This window comes from Microcaecilia unicolor, chromosome 2, assembly GCF_901765095.1.
Source record: "Microcaecilia unicolor chromosome 2, aMicUni1.1, whole genome shotgun sequence".
NCBI classification, from domain to species: domain Eukaryota; kingdom Metazoa; phylum Chordata; class Amphibia; order Gymnophiona; family Siphonopidae; genus Microcaecilia; species Microcaecilia unicolor.
Genome location: NC_044032.1, coordinates 212301246 through 212326260, shown reverse-complemented (window position 1 = coordinate 212326260; position 25015 = coordinate 212301246). Strand labels below are relative to the sequence as shown.

General features: G+C 46.7%; 1 protein-coding gene across 1 annotated transcript in view; it reads right to left on the bottom strand.

Annotated features, from left to right (window-relative positions):
• Window positions 1-25015, bottom strand: part of GKAP1 (G kinase anchoring protein 1) — a 282106-nt gene that overhangs the window by 26406 nt on the left and 230685 nt on the right. Inside the window, exons 10-11 of the mRNA XM_030193693.1 lie at window positions 12997-13067; window positions 8026-8103 (exon numbers count right to left, since the gene is read on the bottom strand). Coding sequence (XP_030049553.1) covers window positions 8026-8103; window positions 12997-13067 — 149 coding nt within the window. The remainder of the gene's footprint in view (window positions 1-8025; window positions 8104-12996; window positions 13068-25015) is intronic.

Below are 25015 nucleotides of genomic sequence, written 5' to 3'. Positions count from 1 at the left end.
TGCGAGCCGTGGACACTGAGAAGAGAGCTCTGGTCTTCACGAGGCAGCAAGTAATGATCTGCGAAACAGGGAACCCCTATCAAGACTTGATTCGACTGTGAGCAGCTTTTACTTCAATCATTTCGGGTGTCAATGAAAGGAAGGGAACATTTGGGATGTGTAAGAGTGTGAATGAAAGGATGTGGAATAGATGTTTGGGGGAAATGGAGGAGCTTCAGAGCACCGAGAAGGTGCACAGTATATTAGCTTGTATTGTGGGTGGGATGGATTCGCTTATAAAACAAAATTATGCTACAAGAGGGCTATGATTGCAATGATACAAGAGACCCACCTTAAAAGAACAGGTATGTCATCGCTACTATAGCTCTGCACCAATTTCTGATAAAGCAGGAGTGGCACTCTATGCATGTTTTTTCTTTTTATAGGGGAGTGAGAAGCAATAAAAGACATAGAGGGGTGGTTTGTTTTACTCTTTGGGGAACAAACTCTGGCTGGTCTGGGCATATGCCCCAAATGGGAATGAGTGGGTTTTTAACAAAAAAAATTTTTTTTAAAGAAAACATGGAGAAGATTGCATGGCCTACAGGAAGCCCCTTTGGTGGTCAGAGAGGATTGTAATAGGGTGGTGGAGGATTTTAATAGACTGAACTTCATCAGGATGAGTGCGGACAGAAAAAGGATCCTGGATTGTGTAGAGTTTGAGGCTCGTGGATGCATAGCAGGCCCTCCACCAAGGAAAGCGAGAGTATACGCATGTCTCTATTGTGCACTTCTCACAAAGCGATATAGATATTGATGTCCAAATGGGAAAATTAGGTTCTTACCATGATAATTTTCTTTCCTTTAGTCATAGCAGATGAAGCCATCAACCAGCAGGGGGAGATAGAGAGCACTCAACTTTTCTCAGTGCCTCATGGCCAGCTAGCTCCACTGCCTCTTCAGTATTTGAAGCTTCCAAAGCAGTATGGCAAACTGCAATGGGAATAACATGAACTTTCCTCACAGCGAATGATGGCCCCTTAACAAGGGCATGAACTCAAAAAAGGAGGGAATGAACTCATCCTCCTGGATGGAATAAACTCGTCCTCCACTTTGTATAAACGGAGGGAATACTTGCATCCTCCTGGAGGGAATAAACTCATCCTCTCAAAACATGAACTGGAGGGAATGAACTCATCCTCCTATAACTGTAACAAGAATCCTGAAGACTGTTTTCCAACTCCCCAAGGAAGGAATATAACTTCAGGAAACAAGAACAGCACCTAAAATCAAAATCACTGCAATACAGACAATCATACAGGGAGGGCTCATGGCTTCATCTGCTATGACTAAAGGAAAGAAAATTATCATGGTAAGAACCTAATTTTCCCTTCCTTGTCATCAAGCAGATGAAGCCATTACGTATGGGATGTAACAAAGCAATCCCTAAATAGGGTGGGAACAAGCCACACCACGCGCTAGCACCTGTGCTCCAAAATGCGCATCCCTCCTGGCAGCCACATCCAGCCTGTAATGTCGGGCGAAAGAGAGCTTAGAAGCCCATGTTGCAGCACTGCAAATCTCATGAAGAGATAGTGCTCCAGTTTCCGCCCAGGAAGAGGAAATCGCTCTTGTGGAATGTGCCTTAAAGGCTTCAGGCGGAGCCCGGCCAGACAGCAGATATGCTGAAAAGATAGCTTCTTTGAGCAAACGGGCAATAGTGGCTTTAGATGCTGAAGACCCTCTGCGAGGACCTGCAAACAGCACAAAAAGATGATCAGAGGTCCTGAAAGAATTTGTAATTCGCTAATACTGCAACAGAGTCCTGTGCACATCCAAAAGGTGCAACTGCCCAAATGAACCTGGAAACTCCTCCTCAACAAAGGAGGGAAGAAAAACAGGCTGGTTTAGGTGAAACGCTGAAACCACCTTAGGCATGAAGGAAGGCATGGTCCGATCCGTGACCCCTGACTCAGAATTGCAGAAAAGGGTCTCTACAGGACAGCGCCTGGAGCTCTGACAACCGTCTCGCCAAGGTAATGGCCACTAAAAAGACGGCCTTCAGTGTCAAATCTTTCTCTGAAGCACGCCGAAGCGGTTCAAAGGGAGCCTCCTGAAGGGCCTTCAATACTAACCCCAGGTTCCAAGCTGGGCAAGGTGCCCGCACGGGAGGACGGAGCCGAAGCACCCCTCTAAGAAACCGTGCCACATCTGGATGAGCAGCTAAGGACACGCCTTCAACCTTGCCACGCAGGGAGGCCAATGCTGCCACTTGCACTCGCAGGGAATTATAGGCCAAGCCTTTGTGTACACCATCCTGCAAAAAGTCCAGAATCCGCGAGACAGGAGCCCGCAACGGAGAACACGCTCTTGAAACACACCAGACTTCAAACTGGCGCCAAATCCTGGCATAAGCCACGGAAGTGGAGTGCTTACGGGCCTGCAGGAGAGTGGAAATTACCTTATTTGAGTAGCCTTTATCTCTCAATTGCGCCCTCTCAATTGCCATGCCATAAGACCAAAGCGGCAGGCGTCCTCCATGGCCACCAGACCTTGTGACAACAGGTGCGGAACCAGAGGTAACAGAAAGGGAACCTCCAACAGCATCTGTCGGAGGTCCGCATGCCAAGGCCTCCTGGGCCAATCCGGGGCGATGAGCACCACTTCTCCTGGATGCAGCCGAATCCGCAGGAGCACTCGTCCTATCAAGGGTCACGGAGGGAAGACATAAAGCAAGCCCAGGGGCCAGGGTTGAGCCAAGGCATCCAACCCGGCAGCGCGAGGATCCCTCCCCGTCTGCTGAAGAAGCATGGGACTTTGGCATTGGAACTGGTCGCCATAAGATCCATCACTTGCTTGCCCCATTTGGCACATATCTGCAGGAATACATCGTCTGCTAGTTCCCATTCCGCTGGATCGATCTAATGCCTGCTTAGATATTCGGCTTGCACGTTGCTCTGACCTGCAATGTGAGCTGCTGACAGGGACTGTACATGCAGCTCGGCCCAGTGGCAAATTTGTTCGGCCTGCGCGGCTAGAGCTCTGCACTGAGTGCCGCCTTGTCGATTTATGTAGGCCACTGCTGTCGTGTTGTCCGACATCACTCGGACAGCCAATCTTTCCAGGGTCACTTGAAAGGCCAGAAGAGCCAGAAACACCACTTTCAACTCCAGGCGGTTGATAGACCACTCCGACTTGTCGGGCGTCCACAGACCCTGGGCATGCTTCCCCTGGCAATGTGCGCTCCAGCCCTTCAGGCTGGCATCTGTCACCACTAGACACCAATCGGGGAGCGCCAGCGGCATTCCCCGCCGCAACATGCTGTCCGAGAGCCACCACTCCACAGGGAGCCAAGAAAGTCTGCACTGATAATCCTGAGATACTGGAGACCATCGTTTAAGTAGAGAATACTGTAGAGGTCTCAGGTGCGCTCTCGCCCATGGCACCACTTCCAAGGTGGCCGTCATCGATCCCAACAGCTGGACAATGTCCCAAGCTCGCGGGCGGGGCATCCTCAGGAGCAGACGGACCTGATTCTGAAGCTTGCACCGCCTTTGTTCGGGAAGAAACACAAAGCCCGAGGCTGTGTCGAACCTGGCCCCCAAATATTCTAGAGATTGCGAGGGGGTCAGGTAACTTTTGGCCATATTAACGACCCAGCCCAGAGATTGAAGGACTGAAACCACTCTGGCTGTAGCTAGATGACTCTCTTTTTCTGAGTCTGCTCTGATGAGCCAGTCGTCTAGGTACGGGTGAACCCGGATACCCTCTCGCTTGAGAAAGGCAGCTACTACCACCATTACCTTGGAGAAGGTTCAGGGAGCTGTGGCGAGGCCAAAAGGCAAGGCCCGAAACTGGAAATGTTTTCCCAACACCGCAAACCGCAGAAACTTCTGGTGCGGGGGCCAATTTGGAATGTGCAAGTAAGCTTCTTTCAGGTCCAGAGACGTGAGAAACTCTCCTGGCTGTACCGCCGCAATGACGGAGCGCAGGGTTTCCATGTGAAAATGCCGCACTCTTAAGGACTTGTTTAGCTCTTTTAAGTCCAGGATCGGGCGAAAAGACCCGCCTTTTCGTGGCACCACAAAGTAAATGGAGTAGCGGCCTAGACCTTGTTCAGCGGGAGGCACTGGGGTCACAGCCCCTATCTGGCACAGACTGTGCAGAGTCTCCTCTACCGCCGCCCGTTTGGCGGCAGAACCGCATCGGGACTCCACAAACACGTCTCTCACCGGAGCATCGAATTCTATTCGGTATCCGTCTCTGATCAGGTCCAAGACCCACTGATCTGCGGAGATTTTGGCCCACTCCTCGAAAAAGAGGGAAAGTCTTCCTCCGATGACAGGAAACGAGGACAGGGCCGGCGCACCATCATTGAGAGGGTCGCCCCTGAACTCCAGGCCTTGAACCAGCAGCTGCGGAACGCTTGTCCGAGCGAAAGGAGTTTCTCTGCTGAAAGCGGGCATGTGAAGTGAACCCAGCAGCACGCCCCGGGCGGTACCTTCTAGCTTCACGGAAGCGAGGTCTGTAAGAGGAGCGGGCCTGACCCTTAGAGGAAGGCTTCGGCCTATCTTCGGGCAAGCGCTGAGGTTTGGAATCCCCCAGGCCTTTAACAATGTTTTCCAGCTCCTCACCAAACAGGAGAAGGCCTTGAAAGGGCAACTTCACCTACCTTTGCTTAGAGGCCATGTCTGCCGCCCAATGTCGTAGCCAAAGAGTGCGGCGAGCCGCCATTGCTACAGCCATTTGCTTAGCCGAAGCTCTGACCATATCATAAAGGGCGTCAGCCAAAAAGGACAAGGCCAACTCCATCCGCGGAGCCACTTCAGATAAGGTCTCCGCTCCATCACCGGGCTGTTCCACTGCCTGCTGTAACCAAGCCAGGCAGGCTCTAGCAGCATAACAACTGCATGCAGACGCCCGAACAGTGAGACCTGCCAAATCAAAGGACCGCTTCAGAGCTGAATCAAGCCTGCGGTCTTGAATATCCTTCAGGGCAACACCTCCTTCAACAGGGAGGGTAGTTCTCTTTGTCACAGCCGTGACCAGGGCATCCACTTTAGGCATTGCAAAGCGAGCCAAATGTTCCTCACTCAGAGGGTATAATTGCCCCATAGCCCTGGCAACCTTCAAAGATCCCTTGGGGTCAGCCCATTGAGCCGAAATAAGCTCTTGGATGGAGTCATGCAAAGGAAAGGCTCGAGCAGGCTTTCTGGTACTAGCCATCCTTGGATTAACAGAGGAGGCTGTGCCACTCCCAGGATCTTCAATCGAGAGGGCTTGTAAGGCATCTGAAATAAGCGCTGGCAGCTCCTCGCGGTGGAAAATCCTCACCGCAGACGGATCATCAAGCTTCTGTGGCAATTCTGCACCCGACTCTGGCTCCTCAGCCCAAGAAGTTCTGCCAGACCCCTCAGAATCCTCATAGCCCGACCACAGGGGGGAAAAGGGGGGTGCGCCACACTCAGAAGGGGAATTAGCCCTTCTGCGTTTATCAGGAGGATAAGAAACAGGCAAAGCCAACTCCAAAAGGCCAGGATCCACCGGGGGGGCAGGCAGAGGGTCCAAAGATCCCTGTGGAAGAGCTCTTTTAAGCATGTATGCCCTATGCAGCATTAAAACAAAATCAGGGGAGAAAACCGCTCTCTGACTGCCCGGATCCTGCCCAGGGCTATCAGCTCTATTATTAGCCTCACTCAGAGGACCCCCCTCCCCAGATTCAGGGCTTTCCATCGCAACGGAGGCCGTGCCATGTGGAAAATCCAAAATGGCGTCTGCTGCCAGCTCAGAGCGCGAAAGATCGCCGCTTGCCACGCTCTACCGTCTGTACATCACGAATTACAGAGCCCCGCTGCTGATTTGAGCTTGCCACATTTAGAACAGCGCTTTACAGTCTCCGCAGCCATCGCTGAAAACGGCGGTAAAATTCAAAAATGGCGGTTCGCGCCAAAAATGTCCCGATCGCGGGCCCACCCCGGAGGAGTCAGAAAACACTCTTACCTCACTGGACCGAGTATCACAGCTCCGGTCCTGCAGAAGAATCTCAAGAAAAAAAACCTCGATTCCAAGATCGCTGCGCTAAAGCGCGACACGACTTTAATTATTTATTATTATTATTTTTTTTAACGCTGTGAGGAAAGCAGAGGCAAAAGAGGTAAATAAAAACACTCCGGAGGCTCAGATAAGTGGGAAAGGCAGGGAAAGGCGAACCAATGTGCCTGCATCCACTGAGTGGGAAAGGACAGGGAAAAGCAAGCTAATATGTCCACATCCAAGGGGGCATGGGTAAGGCAGGGAAAGGGCTGACCTATGTGCCTTCAAAGTGAAGCTGCTATAGCCTCTAACACCCTGGCTAACAACTGGCAAGCCAGGAGCCACCCCCAGGCAGATTTTGATGGAGCTCGAAGAAGCTGCAGCCACCCTGCTTGGGGAGATAGAGAATACTGAAGAGGCAGTGGAGCTAGCTGGCCATGAGGCACTGAGAAAAGTTGAGTGCTCTCTATCTCCCCCTGCTGGTTGATGGACACAACCCATACGTAATGGCTTCATCTGCTTGATGACAAGGAAGCATCTTTTTTTCACTTGGGTTTTTCCTCTCTGGATGTGAAGTTTTATTCATATGCCGATGATATGTTGTTTTTAATATCTGTTAGTAATGACCAATAAGTTACCTCTGCTAAAGTTTTAACATCTATCTCAATGACTGAACATTACAGTTCAATACACAGTTTTAAGCTAAACAGAGATAAAACAAAACTCTTATGGTTAAAACTATTCTACTCACTCTGTTCCAAAGAAATTATTGTTGCCAGATGGTTTATCACTGCAGGTGGAAAAAAACTGTATTTTTGTTAACCTTCGTCAATTTTGAGCCATTTTTTTATTTGTTTAGAGAGAAACACTTCAGTTTTGGTTCAAGCCTTTGTTGTGTCTCCATCTAGATTATTGCAACAACCCATATCCTTCTCTCACAGTTAAATTACTTTCAAAACTTGAGATTCTTCAGAATACTGCTGCAAAATTGATCTTTCATTTGGCGCAGCCATTCCTTCTTTGATAAGTCTGAACTGGTTGCCTTTACAGGCTCGTATATTTTTTAAACTGGCCTGTATTATGTTTAAGCTCTTTGATGGTTCCAGCCCTGAGTACATGTATTGGGGTTTCTTCTTTTTTTTCATTTCCTTCTAATGTTACATTTTCTAGGACCAGAGATCCTTATTTTCTTTATTTATATCCTTATCAGGCAGTTCAATTTTGGAATACTTTACCCAAGGATTTGAGAAGCACAAGTTCCAATAATTTATTCCGGAAGAACTTAAAAATACAATCCATATTACATTAGTTCACTGACTTTCAGCACATGCACTAGAACACTGTAACTCAGTGCACTGTTCAAAATGCACAGCTTATTACAGTGAGGAAAACCGATGAGACAAAAATGAAAGAATTTTTCCTCCTCACAAAAAAGGTCTGAAGAAATTAAAAAAAAAAATTTTCAAATATGAGGCTTACAGTTACAATCATGATGATGACCCCCCCGCCCTCCACCCTCTTGGGCTGATAAAAGGAACAAAAGTCTTTGGATATGCAAAATAAAAGACATCCAACAATCTTGGTGGACAAAAACTAAGTGGAGCTTGTGGGGGAGGGGGGTTGCAATAGTATGGGAACTCCTGCATTTTGGTGGCAAATGTTTTGTGGTCTTTCTAGAAATTTCTGAAGATTCCATCTGTTTGAGTAGAGTGTGGTCACTTGTCTCTGTGTCAGACTCCCAAATTCTGGGTCATGACCCTAAATACACTTTCTGCAGCTGTGTGAATTGAGATCGCAGATGCAGAAAAATTGGTGAGAACTGCTCTATATATATGACTCAAACTGCCTTTCTTCAGAATATAGAAATATTCAAAATACAGAAATGATTGAAAATAGAAATTAAGTACAACATCATTTGCACGGAGTTAGACATCTACCTTAAAATTAAGGAATAGTTTAGAAAAAATGTGAATACCTTTCTCCACTTACAAAATAGCTTACGTTTAAATTTACCTGGTATTTTGCTATCTCTGCTTGTAAAATCTTCACTTTTGATTTTTCTTGTTCTAATGCAACATGCAGTGCAGTTACCTAAAATAAAATAAAGGCAAGAAAAACTTTTAAAGAAATGCCATGCTCACAGTTTATTATATTTTAACTATATGATCATCAAAATAAGTATGTTTATAAAAAATAAGATGTACTGTACTCCTTTTCATTATGTCCACCAGAACCAACCTTATTTTTATGTAGATCTATCAGATTAGGAGTACCTACAGCAGGCTGTACATTAGTGCTGCCGCATTTTACTTTTACCCAGTGGCATACGTTGACAGCTACTGGTAACTATTAACAGTCTTTAATTATTATTATTTTCCATTTCTCAGCCTACTCGTCTCACCCTTCTAGGGTTTTCTTTTAGGGTTCTCGACCCTGGGAGATCTTGCCCCCTTCTATCAGCTTCCTCCTTGAGACATTCTGGTTCTCCCTATGTCAAACCAGCTACTGGGTTTTAACCTTTTCCCTAGCAGTTTGCATTAAGGCTAATCACCATTAGCTGGAAGTAGTGTTGACTGCTCAGCCCCTCCCCCTAGGCTTCCTCAACTCCTCTGTTCCCTGAGCTAATGAACCCTATGCCTAATGGGACATGTAGTTCGCCCAGAAGAAATCTCTATTCCCTCTTATAAAAGATTCAAAGAAAGCAATATTTCACATTTTCTGAAGAGAGTCTTTCCATAGGAATTATTAGGAAAGGAATGGAAAACAAAAATGAGAATGTTATAAAGCTTTTGTATTGCTCCATGGTGCGATTGCACCTCGAATACTAAGTGCAATTCTGGTCACTACATCTCAAAAAAGGTATAGCGGAATTAGAAAAGGTACAGAGAAGGGCGACAAAAATGATAAAGGGGATGGGACGACTTCCCTATGAGGAAAGGCTAAAGCAGCTAGGTCCTTCAGTTTGGAGAAGAGATGGCTGAGGAGAGATATGCTAAAAGTCTGTAAAATACTGAGTAGAGTGGAATAAGTAGATGCAAATTGTTTACTCTTTCCAAAAATACTAGGACTAGGGGGCACGCAATGAAGCTGCTAAGTATAAATTTAAAACAAAATAGGAGAAAGTATTTCTTCACTCATCTTTCAGTCTTTCCCAGTATGGCAATGCATATGTACTTATAAGCATGGCACGTCAGCCAGCTTTTCCTACACTACAGTACATTAGTTTTGAAGTCCAAAGCCTGGTGAATCTCAGGATACAAATGCCTACTGCAAAAGCTCTCATATCGAAAATATCATAGATTGCCCGGTTTATATATTTTCTACACGCCTTCCTTTTGCTCAGTAGTGAGCTGAGATCATCAGTGTTCTTTCGAGGGACACTGCCAGCAAATTCCACCACACTGTGCACAATATCCTGCAGGTATATACCCATGAAGGCTAGTAAGAAGATATGTGGGTGTGTGCATAGTGTTCTGAAAAGGCTTACTAAAAAAAACAAAAAAAACCCAACACCCTAAAAAACCTCCAATATCTGAGCTTCTCTTCCCAAGGGCACCAAAAACAAGTGTTAAACGTTTTGCCTTTTGAGAACAGATTAGATCACAGTGCTGTTGCTTCTCAAATCTGGGAGCCTTCTGTTTATAGGATGTAGAGAGAGGGAGGCCTACCACATTCTCATCTGGACATTAAGTACTCTGTGAATGGGCATCGTTACAACATCCTTGGGGGTGGAGGTCCAGAAATTGGAGGATATCCAGTGTTTGTGCCCTAGGCGCCTTTATTTATTTGAACAATTCTGATAAACTGCACTGTCACCGTCTTTGTCTCTAACTCAGAATAAAATTTTCCTCACAAAAATCAATGAATGAGAGCTCCTCTGGTGCAGATTTTCTTCTCTCATGAAGTTGGGAGGAAGCCAACAGCAACCCAGGTGAACCCTCTTCAGAGAAAACCTCTGACTCATAGTCAGAATCCCAGAAGCATTCAGAATCAGACCCAGAAAAATATCCTAGAATAAAACACCAGGTCTCTGCATGTCTTGACCTACTGATGACAGAGTAAGGCTGTGACCTTGGATGTGAAGACACTGGGGGTTTCCGATAGGCACGTGAAGCTTCCTCCCTTTATGTACTAGAGATAGACATTGGTGATGTCAACGTCAACCCCAAGACCGTTTGAGCATTGATGCTTCCCCAGCAGGCAGTACATGGGTCTCAAGGATTGGCTGGATATTCCTCTCTCTGAACACTGTGTCAAAGCTGCAGCATCACAATGAGCAAAGAAGATTTCCATCTGCTCCTCACAGGCTGCCTTCAATAAAAGCATGGAAAGTGCAGTAGTGGCAGCCATGTCCTCCTGAGTCACTTGAGTATTGAAAATGGGATTTTGGGTCCTTGGAGGTTGCTGCATCTCTTCAATGCCATGGGAGTCCTCATGTTAGCGACACTTCCAGGACACGGCCTCTACAGCCTTGGGTGGCACACTCCATTGCAGGTCCATGACTGAAGTTTCTGATGCTGAAGTTGACAGACCACACTGATCTGTGCCAAAAGTTGTTCAACACTGCTTCTCACAGCCACAAATCCTTCTCTAGGACATCTGTGAAAATAGATTACAATTAAAGGGATCACATGGTTAGGCCCCAGGCATCAGTTATGATCTGTTATGGATATGGTCCTGTTGCATCGGGTGAACTTCTTAAATCCGCTGGGGGTTTACTTTTGTAAATACATTGTCCTTAAAATTAGTTGAAGCAAAATCAAATTAATTAATGATGACAACACCATTACAACCAGAAGCCTGAAGCCTGTATCGAGCGTAATATAAAAAATGAAAGGAAGCTTAAAAATGATCGATAAACTTAACTAAAAGCCTAACTGGGAAAATCACTGTAAAGACAATGACAGGACACATGAAAACATACAAACATTTTTAACAAATTTGAAAAATAATATCTGATACAAACTCTTGTGCCACATGTGCAACTAGTTCTGTGGAAAGATGAAGACTGAAGCAGTCCCATGCGACAGCAGCAGGTGAGAAATGGGGCACATGCATGGTAAGGGGGCAGAAACCACATACAGTGGAGGTGCACTGATTTCCTACGAAAAGTAGTCATGTCAAGGAGAAGGGAGTAGGCTCTATCCAAAAACAAGGGAGATGTATGGGTTTCCAAATCTTTATTGAGGAAAAATCAAACACGGCAGCTGTGTCGAGTCGTTTGATTGTTCCTCAATAAAGATTTGGAAACCCATACATCTCCCTTGTGTTTGGATAGAGCCTACTTGTCCTACTCCCTTCTCCCTGCACATGCATGGTGAGCCTACTCAAAAGCTTCTACAACCTGTAACCTGAAGCAGAGTATCCTATAGAAATAGAGAAAAATGAAGGCAGATAAAGACCATATGGGCCCACCCAGTCTGTCCATCCATGCCATTTACTATCCTTTCTTTTCCCTTAGAGATCCTATGTACTTGTCCCAGCATTCGAATTCAAACACACTTTTTGTATCCACCACCTCCACCGGGAGGTCATTCCATGAATTCACCACCCTTTCCATGAAGAAGTATTTCCTCAGATTACTTCTGAGTCTATCCCCTTTCACCTTCATCTTATGAACCCTCATTCCAGAGCTTCCTTTCAATTGAAAGAGATTTGCCTCCTGTGCATTTATGCTACACATGTATTTAATTGTCTCTTTTCTGCCTTTCTTCCAAAGTATACATAATGAGATCTTTAAGTCTGTCTCTACAAGCTTTATGACGAAGACCACTGACCATTTTAGTACCTGTTCTCTGGACCGACTCCATCCTGTATATCTTTTTAACGGTGCAGTTTCCAGAATTGTACAATATTCTTAATGAGGTCTCACTAGAGTTTTATAAAGGAGCATCGTATTGGCCATTCCTCTCCTTATGCACCCAAGCATCCTTCTAGCTTTCACCATCACCCATAGGAGCCAACTTTACAAAATGATTGGGGGTGCTGACATTTTTTTTTTTACAGGTGGTGCATTCCCCCCCTCTCCCCCCCTCCTCCAAGTTCCAGGCCCCCCTCCCGCGGACCAGAGCTGAGAGAGAAGGGAAGGCTGAAGCGCCGAGCTTGCTCGCCTTTCACTGCTGCTGCCGGGACCCGAGGTAAGAAAGATGAGTTTTAAATTCTGGGCAGAAGGAAGGCGAGGTGAGGACGGAGGACTGTTACGGCCGAAGGCGGGCAGGTCAGGCTGGCTGGGAACTTCCAGATGGTTAAAATATTTGGGGTGCTCGAGCACCCACAGCACCCACGGAGTCGGCGCCTATGCCATCACCTTTTCTACCTGTTTTGCCACCTTAACATCATCAAATACGATCACACCAAAGTCCCACACCTCTTTCATGCACAAAAGTTCTTCACCACCGAACTGTACCGTTCCCTCAGGTTTTTTCATCCCAAATAAATAACCCTGCCTTTTTTAGCTTTAAATCTTAACTGCCAAATTTCGGACCATTCTTCAAGCTTCATTAGGTCCTTACCCAGGTTATCCATGTTATGAGGGTTGCTAATCTAAGACCCAGTTGTCATAATGGGCCAGACAACCAGACAATGGTCAATTTCCAAGTGGCCAATCCAGGCACCTGGCAGAATTCTGAAAAGTAGCAAGATTCCATGCTACATACAACTCCCCCCCCCCCCCCCCCCCCCCCCACCCAGGGATAAGCAGTCTCTCCCCTCAGGTCTACCATAGCGATTTATGGACTTTACCTCCAGGAATCTGTCCAAACCTTTTTAAACCCACCCCCACACTTTTGCTTTTACCACATCTTCCGATAAGTTCTGGAGCTGAACTATGCATTGAGTGAAAAAAAAATATTTTTCTCTATTTGTTTAAAATACATGGTGTGTAAAGAAGTAGTTATTTGTTACAGTGTGACATGTACTGCTTGTATGTTAGGGAATGTTTCCCCGTTTAGTCATTTTAGTTAAATATTTCACAACTTTCCATACCTGCAGGGTAAGCTCGTTCTTGATAGTCAGAAGTTCATCAACTTGCAGAAGTATGTCTGCTTTATCTTTCACTAATTAGAAATAAAACAAAACATCAATCGAAGACTTTTGAAATTTGCATATTGTACATCACTTCTCATGCAAACATATTTAGCTTAAAAGTGCCACAACTAGAGCAGGTCTTATGGCTCAGGATATAGGTATAGATGATTTAGGTTTAGATCCCCAAATGGTCAGCATTGGTTGGGGCTGTGCATACCATGCAACAGGTGCACCGAGGCTTGGTGAGAGAAATAAGGTAGCTAATGGTACCTTGGCAGCCTCTGTCAATCAACAAAACAGCCCTCTGATTGAAGAGGATTCCCTGAGGTGCTATCTAGCGAAAAGGTATGGAGTGGTGAGTCAAAGATGAATGGTTAAAAGGGGACGGGGGATGGAGAGAATGGAAACACTTCTGTCAGAATAAACACTTCTCAATGAGCCATTTCACCAAGGCTGACAAATCAGGAAAGGCTGTTGATTGTACAGAATAGTTGGTGAGTAAAAAAATTCCTCAAAACTGTTGACTAGCTGCTTTGGTCTTACCAGAAAACAATTATAGGTAATCATTACATACATCCTGATAACAAGCAGAAACAATTTGACACATTCATGGGACTAACTGGGGGATGTTTTCAATTACAATGGTTAAAACATAACTGGGACAATTATGCTTTCAAAGGAAATAAATATTGTATTCTATCCCCCCCCTTTTTTTTATACATGGAACAGAAAAACACCTTGCAAACTGAGGGGAAGAACTAAGCTTTTACTCCAAAGAATGCCTAAAGCAGAGACTAAGCACATGCAGAATTGATGACAGCCTACACCAAAGCTATAATAATTGCCTAACTCAAGGCATGTACATTAAATACAAAGTACAAAAACAAATGCAAAATACTCAAAGCAAATATAAAGCGAATGCTACATACACAAACCCCAGTAGCTCCAGGAGGCGAATAGTCATCTGCATGGACTGCAGGGTTCCTGCCTCGGACGTGTTCTTCACCAGCCAATCGTCGAGATATGGGAACACGTGCACCCCCAGCCTGCGAAGTGCTGCTGCTACTACAGCCAAGCACTTTGTGAACACCCTGGGCGCAGAGGCGAGCCCAAAGGGTAGCACACAGTACTGGAAGTGACGTGTGCCCAGCTGAAATCGCAGATACTGTCTGTGAGCTGGCAGTATCGGGATGTGTGTGTAGGCATCCTTCAAGTCCAGAGAGCATAGCCAATCGTTTTCCTGAATCATGGGAAGTAGGGTGCCCAGGGAAAGCATCCTGAACTTTTCTTTGACCAGATATTTGTTCAGGGCCCTTAGGTCTAGGATGGGACGCATCCCCCCCTGTTTTCTTTTCCACAAGGAAGTACCTGGAATAGAATCCCAGCCCTTCTTGCCCGGATGGCACGGGCTCGACCGCATTGGCGCTGAGAAGGGCGGAGAGTTCCTCTGCAAGTACCCGCTTGTGCTGGAAGCTGTAAGACTGAGCTCCCGGTGGACAATTTGGAGGTTTCGAGGTCAAATTGAGGGTGTATCCTTGCCGGACTATTTGGAGAACCCACTGATCGGAGGTTATGAGAGGCCACCTTTGGTGAAAAGCTTTCAACCTCCCTCCGACTGGCAGGTCGCCCGGCACTGACACTTGGATGTCGGCTATGCTCTGCTGGAGCCAGTCAAAAGCTCGCCCCTTGCTTTTGCTGGGGAGCCGAGGGGCCTTGCTGAGTCGCACGCTGCTGACGAGAGCGAGCGCGCTGGGGCTTAGCCTGGGCCGCAGGCTGTCGAGAAGGAGGATTGTACCTACGCTTGCCAGAAGAGTAGGGAACAGTCTTCCTGCCCCCAAAAAATCTTCTACCTGTAGAGGTAGAGGCTGAAGGCTGCCGGCGGGAGAACTTGTCGAATGCAGTGTCCCGCTGGTGGAGCTGCTCTACCACCTGTTCGACTTTCTCTCCAAAAATGTTATCCGCACGGCAAGGCGAGTCCGCAATCCGCTGCTGGATTCTATTCTCCAGGTCGGAGGCACGCAGCCATGAGAGCCTGCGCATCACCACACCTTGAGCAGCGGCCCTGGACGCAACATCAAAGGTGTCATACACCCCTCTGGCCAGGAATTTTCTGCACGCCTTCAGCTGCCTGACCACCTCCTGAAACGGCTTGGCTTGCTCAGGGGGGAGCGCATCAACCAAGCCCGCCAACTGCCGCACATTGTTCCGCATGTGTATGCTCGTGTAGAGCTGGTAAGACTGAATTTTGGCCACGAGCATAGAAGAATGGTAGGCCTTCCTCCCAAAGGAGTCTAAGGTTCTAGAGTCCTTGCCCGGGGGCGCCGAAGCATGCTCCCTAGAACTCTTAGCCTTCTTTAGGGCCAGATCCACAACTCCAGAATCATGAGGCAACTGAGTGCGCATCAGATCTGGGTCCCCATGGATCCGGTACTGGGACTCGATCTTCTTGGGGATGTGGGGATTAGTTAAAGGTTTGGTCCAGTTCGCAAGCAATGTCTTTTTTAGGACATGGTGCAAGGGAACAGTGGACGCTTCCTTAGGTGGAGAAGGATAGTCCAGGAGCTCAAACATTTCAGCCCTGGGCTTGTCCTCCACAACCACTGGGAAGGGGATGGCCGTAGACATCTCCCGGACAAAGGAAGCGAAAGACAGACTCTCAGGAGGAGAAAGCTGTCTTTCAGGAGAGGGAGTGGGATCGGAAGGAAGACCCTCAGACTCCTCGTCAGAGAAATATCTGGGGTCTTCTTCCTCTTCCCACGAGGCCTCACCCTCGGTGTCAGACACAAGTTCACGGACCTGTGTCTGCAACCGTGCCCGACTCGACTCCGTGGAGCCAAGTCCATGATGGGGGCGTCGAGAGGTAGACTCCCTCGCCCGCATCGGCGAAGCTCCCTCCGCCGACGTAGTCGGGGAGCCTTCCTGGGAGGCGACGGCAGCCGGCACCGCACGCGGCACCGACGCCGGAGACCTCACCTCGGGCGATGGGCCAGCCGGCGCCACGCTCGACGGTACCGGTGGCGCAAGCACCACCGGTACCGGAGGGGTAGGGCGCAACAGCTCTCCCAGAATCTCTGGGAGGACGGCCCGGAGGCTCTCGTTCAGAGCGGCTGCAGAGAAAGGCATGGAGGTCGATGCAGGCGTCGACGTCAGAACCTGTTCCGGGCGTGGAGGCTGTTCCGGGCTGTCCAGAGTGGAGCGCATCGACACCTCCTGAACAGAGGGTGAGCGGTCCTCTCAGCGTCGATGCCTGCTGGGTGCCAACTCCTTCGGCGACCCAGAGCTCTCGGTACCGACATGGGAAGGGGACCGGTGACGATGCTTCTTCGACTTCTTGGGACGAAGCATGTCACCGGAGCTTCCCGGTACCGACGAGGAGGACGTAGAATCCAGCCGTCGCTTCCTCGGGGCCGAGACCGAAGAGGGTCGGTCTCGGGGGGGCTGTACCGCAGGAGCCCTCAGGGTAGGGGGAGACCCACCCGAAGGCTCACCGCCACCAGCAGGGGAATGGACAGCCCTCACCTGCACTCCAGACGAAGCACCACCGTCCGACGACATCAGCAGACGAGGTCCCGGTACCACCGACGTCGATGCAGCTATCCGATGTCTCGGCGCCGATGCAGAGGGCCGATGCCTCGATGCACTCGCCGCCGAGGTTGAAGGTCTGGACGCTGAAGACGTCGATGCACTCGATACCCCCGGTGCCGATGCCGACGAAGAGCCCGAGAACAAAATGTTCCACTGTGCTAACCTCGCTACCTGAGTCCGCCTTTGCAAAAGGGAACACAGACTACAGGCCTGAGGGCGGTGCCCAGCCCCCAGACACTGAAGACACGACGCGTGCCTGTCAGTGAGCGAGATTACCCGGGCGCACTTGGTGCACTTCTTGAAGCCGCTGGAAGGCTTCGATGTCATGGGCGGAAAAATCACGCCGGCGAAATCGAAAGACGAAATTTGGCACAGAAAAAAGGGAAATTTCGACCGGGGCCTAAGTAAGGCCTACCCCGACGACGAAAGAAAACTTAACGGGGCGAAAAAACTCGAAGTAGAGGAAGGAAAAACCGAAAGTGGCTAATCCGAATGATTTCTGGATTTCTCACAGAAAAATGTCGAAAACGACGCGCGAGGTCGACTTTCCGGGGCACGAACGGTAAAACACAACCGTACCGAGCGCGGAGAAAAGAAGACTGGCCGGCTCAAGCCGGTTTCGGGCGGGAAGACGGCCGCGCATGCGCGGTGCGCATCGGCGCGCGAGGGCTAGCAAAGGCTTTTGCTAGTGAAGATTCCGATTGGAGGGGCTGCCGCGGACGTCACCCATCAGTGAGAACAAGCAGCCTGCTTGTCCTCGGAGAAACATATTTAACACAATTAAAACACTACCATTATAGCCAGAGACATAACAGCTGTTCTACAAACCAATGCAGAAGAAAAAGGAAAGAAGGTGGAACAAAAAGATAGGAAGGTACCCAAAGGGTTAAGACACCCCCAAATCACTAAAACACATACCAGGAAATGTAGATGGAATGCAATGACCGCAAATGCTCACAGTCTAAGCAATAAAGTTCATGACCTTCAAGCCCTGATGGTGGAGGCAGACTCAGACATTGTTGCAATCACGGAGACGTGGCTAAATGGTTCCCATGAATGGGATGCAAACATACCAGGCTATAATCTATTTAGGAAGGATAGAGAGGGTCGTAAAGGTGGAGGAGTAGCTCTGTATGTGAGAAATGATATCACGGCGACTGAAATGACAGGGACCTGGGGAAAAGAAGAAGCGATATGGATCACCTTAAAAAGAGATGATAGAACCTCAGTCCATGTGGGTGTTGTCTACAGACCCCCGACACAACTGGAAGAACTAGATAGGGATCTGATCGCGGATATTCAAAAGTTAGGAAAGAAGAGGGAGGTGCTGTTGCTGGGAGATTTCAATCTGCCAGATGTAGATTGGAAGGTTCCGTCGGCGAAATCGGAGAGAAGTAGACAGATCGTGGATGCTTTCCAAAGTGTTTTGCTCAGACAAATGGTGACGGAACCCACGAGGGAGGGAGCGACGCTGGATCTGGTGCTCACAAATGGGGATAGCGTGTCAAATGTCCGAGTGGGTGCCCACCTGGGCGGCAGTGACCATCAAACGGTTTGGTTTGATATGACTGCTGTAGTGGAGGGCAGCCACTCAAAACTCAAAGTCCTGGATTTCAAGCGTGCTGACTTTACTAAAATGGGGGAATACCTGAGGAAGGAGCTGATGGGCTGGGAGGAAGTACAAGAAGTGGAAGGACAGTGGTCCAGGCTGAAAGAAGCTATAAATAGGGCTACAAACCTTTATGTAAGGAAAGTAAATAAAAGCAAGAGAAAAAGGAAACCGATATGGTTCTCCAAGCAAGTGGCTGAGAAAATAAAGGCTAAAGAGTTGGCGTTCCAGAAATACACAAAAACTCAAGAACAGGAACACGGGAAGGAATACCGGAGGAAACTGAAAGAAGCCAAGAGAGAGATACATCTGGCAAAAGCGCAAGCGGAAGAACAAATGGCTAGAAATGTAAGGAGGGGTGACAAAAGTTTCTTCAGTTATATTAGTGAAAGGAGAATGACTAAAAAGGGAATTGTGAGACTAAAAGATACTGCGAACCGCTATGTAGATAGTGATGAAGGAAAAGCAAATTTGCTAAATAGATACTTTTGTTCTGTTTTCACAGAAGAAAATCCTGGAGCAGGACTGCGATGGACTGGAAAAAGTACAAATGACAGTGGAGTGGATACAGCATCATTTACAGAAGAGAGTGTGTATGAACAACTTGTAAAGCTAAAGGTGGACAAAGCCATGGGACCGGACGGGATCCACCCCAGGATATTAAGGGAGCTCAGAGAGGTCCTGGCGGGTCCTCTTAAAGATTTGTTTAATAAATCCTTGGAGACGGGAGATGTTCCGAGGGATTGGAGAACGGCGGAGGTGGTCCCTCTTCACAAAAGTGGTGATAGGGAAGTAGCTGGAAACTACAGGCCGGTAAGCCTCACTTCGGTTATTGGAAAAGTAATGGAAGCGATGCTGAAGGAAAGGATAGTGAATTTCCTGGAAACCAATAAGTTGCAAGATCCGAGACAACATGGTTTTACCAAAGGGAAATCGTGCCAAACGAATCTCATTGAGTTTTTTGATTGGGTGACAGGAGAATTGAATCAAGGATGAGCTATAGACGTAATCTACTTAGATTTCAGCAAAGCTTTTGACATGGTTCCCCACAGGAGGCTTTTAAATAAACTGGATGGGCTGAAGGTAGGACCTAAAGTGGTGAACTGGATTAGGAACTGGTTGACGGACAGATGCCAGAGGGTGGTGGTGGAGTTAGCTCGGAGGAGGGAAAGGTGAGTAGTGGAGTGCCTCAAGGATCGGTGCTGGGGCCGATTCTGTTCAATATATTTGTGAGTGACCTTGCCGAAGGGTTAGAAGGTAAAGTTTGCCTATTTGCGGATGATACTAAGATCTGTAACAGAGTGGACACCCCGGAGGGAGTGGAAAACATGAAAAAGGATTTGAAGAAGCTAGAACAATGGTCTAAGGTCTGGCAATTAAAATTCAATGCGAAGAAATGCAAAGTGATGCACTTAGGGAATAGAAATCCACGGGAGACGTATGTGTTAGGTGGCGAGAGTCTGATAGGTTCAGACAGGGAGAGGGACCTTGGGGTGATAGTATCTGAGGATTTGAAGGTGACGAAACAGTGTGACAAGGCGGTGGCTGTATCTAGAAGGTTGTTGGGCTGTATAGAGAGAGGTGTGACCAGCAGAAGAAAGGGGGTGTTGATGCCTCTGTATAAGTCTTTGGTGAGGCCCCATCTAGAGTATTGTGTTCAGTTTTGGAGGCCGTATCTTGCTAAGGATGTAAAAAGAATCGAAGCGGTGCAAAGAAAAGCTACGAGAATGGTATGGGATTTGCGTAACAAGACGTATGAGGAGAGACTTGCTGACCTGAACATGTATACCCTGGAGGAAAGGAGAAACAGGGGTGATATGATACAGACGTTCAAATATTTGAAAGGTATTAATCCGCAAACGAACCTTTTCCGGAGATACGAAGGCGGTAGAACGAGAGGACATGAAATGAGATTGAAGGGGGGCAGACTCAAGAAAAATGTCAGGAAGTATTTCTTCACGGAGAGAGTGGTGGATGCTTGGAATGCCCTCCCGCGGAAGGTGGTGGAGAGGAAAACGGTAACGGAATTCAAACATGCGTGGGATAAACATAAAGGAATCCTGTTCAGAAGGAAAGGATCCTCAGGAGCTTAACCGAGATTGGATAGCAGAGCCGGTAGTGGGAGGCGGGGCTGGAGGTTGGGAGGCGGGGATAGTGCGGGGCAGACTTATACAGTCTGTGCCAGAGCCAGTGGTGGGAGGCGGGACTGGAGGTTGGGAGGCAGGGATAGCGCTGGGCAGACTTATACGGTCTGTGCCAGAGCCGGTGGTGGGAGGCGGGGATAGTGCTGGGCAGACTTATACGGTCTATGCCAGAGCCGGTGGTTGGGAGGCGAGGCTAGTGCTGGGCAGACTTATACGGTCTGTGCCCTGAAGAGCACAGGTACAAATCAAAGTAGGGTATACACAAAAGTAGCACACATGAGTTGTCTTGTTGGGCAGACTGGATGGACCGTGCAGGTCTTTTTCTGCCGTCATCTACTATGTTACTATGTTACAATGAGGCATATTTTCAAAGCACTTTGGGAGGCTAAGTTCCATAGGTTTCTATGGAACTTTGGGAGGCTAAGTGCTTTGAAAATATGCCTCAATGTGTAATATGCAACTTCCTCCTCTATTTGCAAGGGTTACGTAAAATCAAAGGATAGTTGACTAAAGAGGAAGCATTAAGTCCAAGAATGGGGAGTGGCATTTTAAAATTAATGTTCAGATTGGAAATTAGATGTCCAAGTTGGGATGTCTGAAGTTCTGCTAGTATTCAAAAACAGAATCTGATTAAATAAGAGCCTGTTCTGAAATACATGGAGAAATGGACATTCATGTACTGGTCAAGTGCGACAAAACATAGTAACATAGTAAATGACGGCAGATAAAGATCTGTATGGCCATAAAGTCTGCCCAACAAGATAAACTCATTTTACATGATATGTGATACTTTATATGTATACCCGAGTTTGATTTGTCCTTGCCATTCTCAGGGCACAGACCGTAGAAGTCTGCCCAGCACTGTTCTTGTACTAAGATCTGAAGCTAACATTGAAGCCCCTTAAAATTTACACTCCAGCCCATCCATATCTATTCAGTCATGATCAGGGCGTAGACTGTAGAAATCTGCCCAGCACCAGTTTTGCTTCCCAATTACCGGTGCCGCCACCTAATCTCCGAAAAAGATTCCGTGGATCCATTCCTTCTAAACCAGATTCCTTTGTGTTTATCCCACGCACGTTTGAATTACATTACCCGCGGGAGGGCATTCCACATATCCACCACCCTCTCTGTGAAAAAATACTTCCTGACCTTACTCCTGAGTCTGCCCCCCCCCCCCACCTACTGATGGCAGTAATACTTTGTAAGTGAGCAGGACCATGCAAGGACAGAGTTTTAAATACATTTCATTACCTTCTAAGAAGAAAACACTAAATAAATCACACAATATACCATATAAACTAAAGACATTTTTATATGAGGCTAATATCCTTAATACTTTAGCAAGTTTTAAATTATTGAAAAACTCGAAAATACTAAGATGGAGTCAGCAGTCCAGCAGCGAGAGGGGTGCAATCCAGTCTTTTGCACTGAGTGTCACATGTATGATTATTTCCCAGTTGGTGAGCAGTTATATGTGTGTGTCCGATGCAAAGAGCTCCTAGCTCGTGCTCTTGAGGCTACAGTAGCAGACTTGGTGGAGCTGAGGGAGACAAAGAGGTACATAGAAGAGACCTACAGGGACGTTGTAGAGAAGTTCCACCTCCAGTCTAGCAGCCCCTGTGCTGCCTTGGAGAAGGGAGGTCTCCTAGAAGGAGCGCATCACTGTGGTGAAGTAGGAAGTATTCCTGTAGCCAGGACCTGCCCACCAGGGGATGTACTATCCTCTCGCACTGAGGATATATCTCCAAGTTCTGCTCAGGAAGGAAGGATTAGGACAGCTGTTGTAGTTGGTGATTCGATTGTTAGGCCTATAGATAGCTTGGTGGATGTGAGAATCGCCTGGTGACTTGCCTGCCTGGTGTGAAGGTGGTGGACCTCACACGTCGCCTAGACAGGACCTTAGATAGTGCTGGAGAGGAGCCAGCTGTCTTGGTACATACATGTGAGTACCAATGACATAGGAAAAAGTGGGAGGGAGGTTCTGGAAGCCAAATTTAGGCTCTTAGGTAGAAAGCTGAAGTCCAGATCCTCCAGGGTCGCATTTTCAGAGATGCTCCCCAATCCATGGCAGGACCCAAATGGCAGGCAGAGATCCGACGTCTCACTGCGTGGATGAGACAATGGTGCAGGGATGAGGGATTTAGATTTGTTAGGAACTGGGCGGTATTCTGGGAAAGGGGGAGACTGTTCCGAAAGAATGGGCTCCACCTTAACCGGTATGGAACCAGGCTGCTGGCATTAACTTTAAAAAAAGGAGATAGACTAGCTTTAAACTAGAATTTGGGGGGGGGGGGGGGGGGGGGAAGCCGACAGTCACCCAGGAGCGCATGGTTCGGTGTGGAGTATCCTTGAAGGATACTATTGAAACAGGACATTTAGGGAATCTCAGTAGAGAGGTTTCAACAATGTTTAAAGCCAGGTGTGCTTAATGAGAGAGAAGGATAAAGGATGCGCATTATCCCCTTCAATTTCTAAGCACCTTGTAGATCAAAAGAAAAAACACAATTTGAAGTGCCTGTATATAAATTCTAGAAGACTAAAAAATAAGATGGGAGAGTTAGACTATATAGCACTAAATGATGAGGTAGATATAACAGGCATCTAGGAGACTTGGTGGAAAGAGGACAATGAATGGGACATTGTGTTAACAGGGTATAAATTGTATCACAATGATAGAGAGGATCACATGGGGGGGGGGGGGGTGCGCTATATGTTAAAGAGGGAATTGAGTCAAATAAAATAAACATTCCACTTGACACAGATAGCAGTGTGGAATCATTATGGATAGAAATTCCATGTGTGAAGGGAAGGAGTATTCTTGTAGGGCTGTACTACCGTCTGCTGGGACAGAACGAACAGACGGATGAAGAAATGTTTACAGAGATTAGGAAAGCTGGCAAAATGGGCAATGCTATAATATAATGGGTGATTTCAACTACCCTGATATTGAATGGATAAATGTTATATTAGGGAGTGCCAGGGAGATAAAATTTCTAGATGTAATAAACGACTGCTTCTTGGAGCAGCTGGTCCAGGAACCGATGAGAGGGGGAGCCATTTTGGATCTGGTCCTTGGTGGCATGCAGGGCATAGTGCGAGAGGTGGCGGTGTTGGGTCCCCTGGGAAATAGTGATCACAACATGATTAAGTTTGAGCTGCTACCTGGGATGAACCTACAAAAGAAATCTACTGTAGCTGCATTTAATTTTTGAAAAGGCGACTATAATAAAATTAGGAAAATGGTTAAAAAGAAACTAAAAGGATCGGCTGCAAAGGTTAGGACACTCAATCAGGCATAGATGTTATTCAAACATATCATCTTGGAAGCCCAGTCTAGAAGCATTCCACGTATTTGCAAAGGTGGAAAGAAGAGAAAACATCAGCCAGCAGGGTAAAAGGGGAAGTAAAAGAGGCCATTACAGCCAGAAGATTGTTCTTCAGTTTTGACATTCGTATCCTGGCTTTGTGAAATTGATATTCGTACAATATGGATGTCTATATGCTGGTTTATAGATGTCTGAAACCCAAACAGTGCTTCTAAAATAAGTACCATAGTATCTTAGGCAGGAATTAAGGATGGTGTGCAAGACAGAGTACCACCCTGTTTTGATGGAATTTTATGTAAAGTAGATAAATCACTATCGGCATAGAAATCTCAGACTCTGCAAGCTGATGCAACTCCCATTAAAACTACAAAATTTTCAGGTTATTTAGGTTCAATGTTTTTATTGTAATTAGAAAAACAAAGCAAAGATGAGAGCAATATGACAACAGTAAAATCGACAATAGTCAAATGACTGTAGAGAGTTTGGGCTCTTATAACTCTCCATCAGATTCTTAACATGAACAGCAGAATACAAAATACAACCCAGACAAATCCCTCAACCCCCCACTCCCCTTTCTGCCCCAATCCAACAAAAGATCCCAGAGTCACATGATCAGAATAGTTATAAATTCAAATCATTGAGAACGAGACTGCATCCTGCAAAGGAAGCTGTTGAATATAATCCCCTCAGATAGCCCAAAAAAATTCCTTACGTTTAGCCATAAGACAAGCATTTTTGAGATTCTGTTACCATCATGGTGTGAAAAGTATTCCTCCCTTGCCAAAAAGTAGGTAAGTGGTCCAACACTCAATGTTGCAATATACATTTTTTGCCAATGATACATGCTTTAGAAACTAAAATTTGTTGGAATTTAGTAAGTGGGCCACAACATTCCATTTTGCCAATGAAAAAAGGCAATCTTAAATTCGGATGGTGCCACTTCATTAGATATGTGGAACAACTATCAAGTGTGCAGTAAGACTTTGCAAATTTATTGCACAAGCTATTTGATTCTTCCACTGATTTTTGAGGGAAGACACTCAAAATTTGATCTGTTGAGCAACAATCTGCTATAAAAGGAGCTTGCAGATTCAATTTAACAGTCCTATCATATGTATTGTAAAAAGATTGTTTTAATTTAAATTTAATTTGGCATTTATAACCCACTTTACCAACAAGTTCTAAGTAGTTTAGATTTAAAAGTATGTTATCAAAAGATTAGCTAACATTAATTAGTAATAACACAGTGGAACTGTTCAGTATAGAATAAACAATATTACATTACATCTTATTAACTAGCTAGATATGGT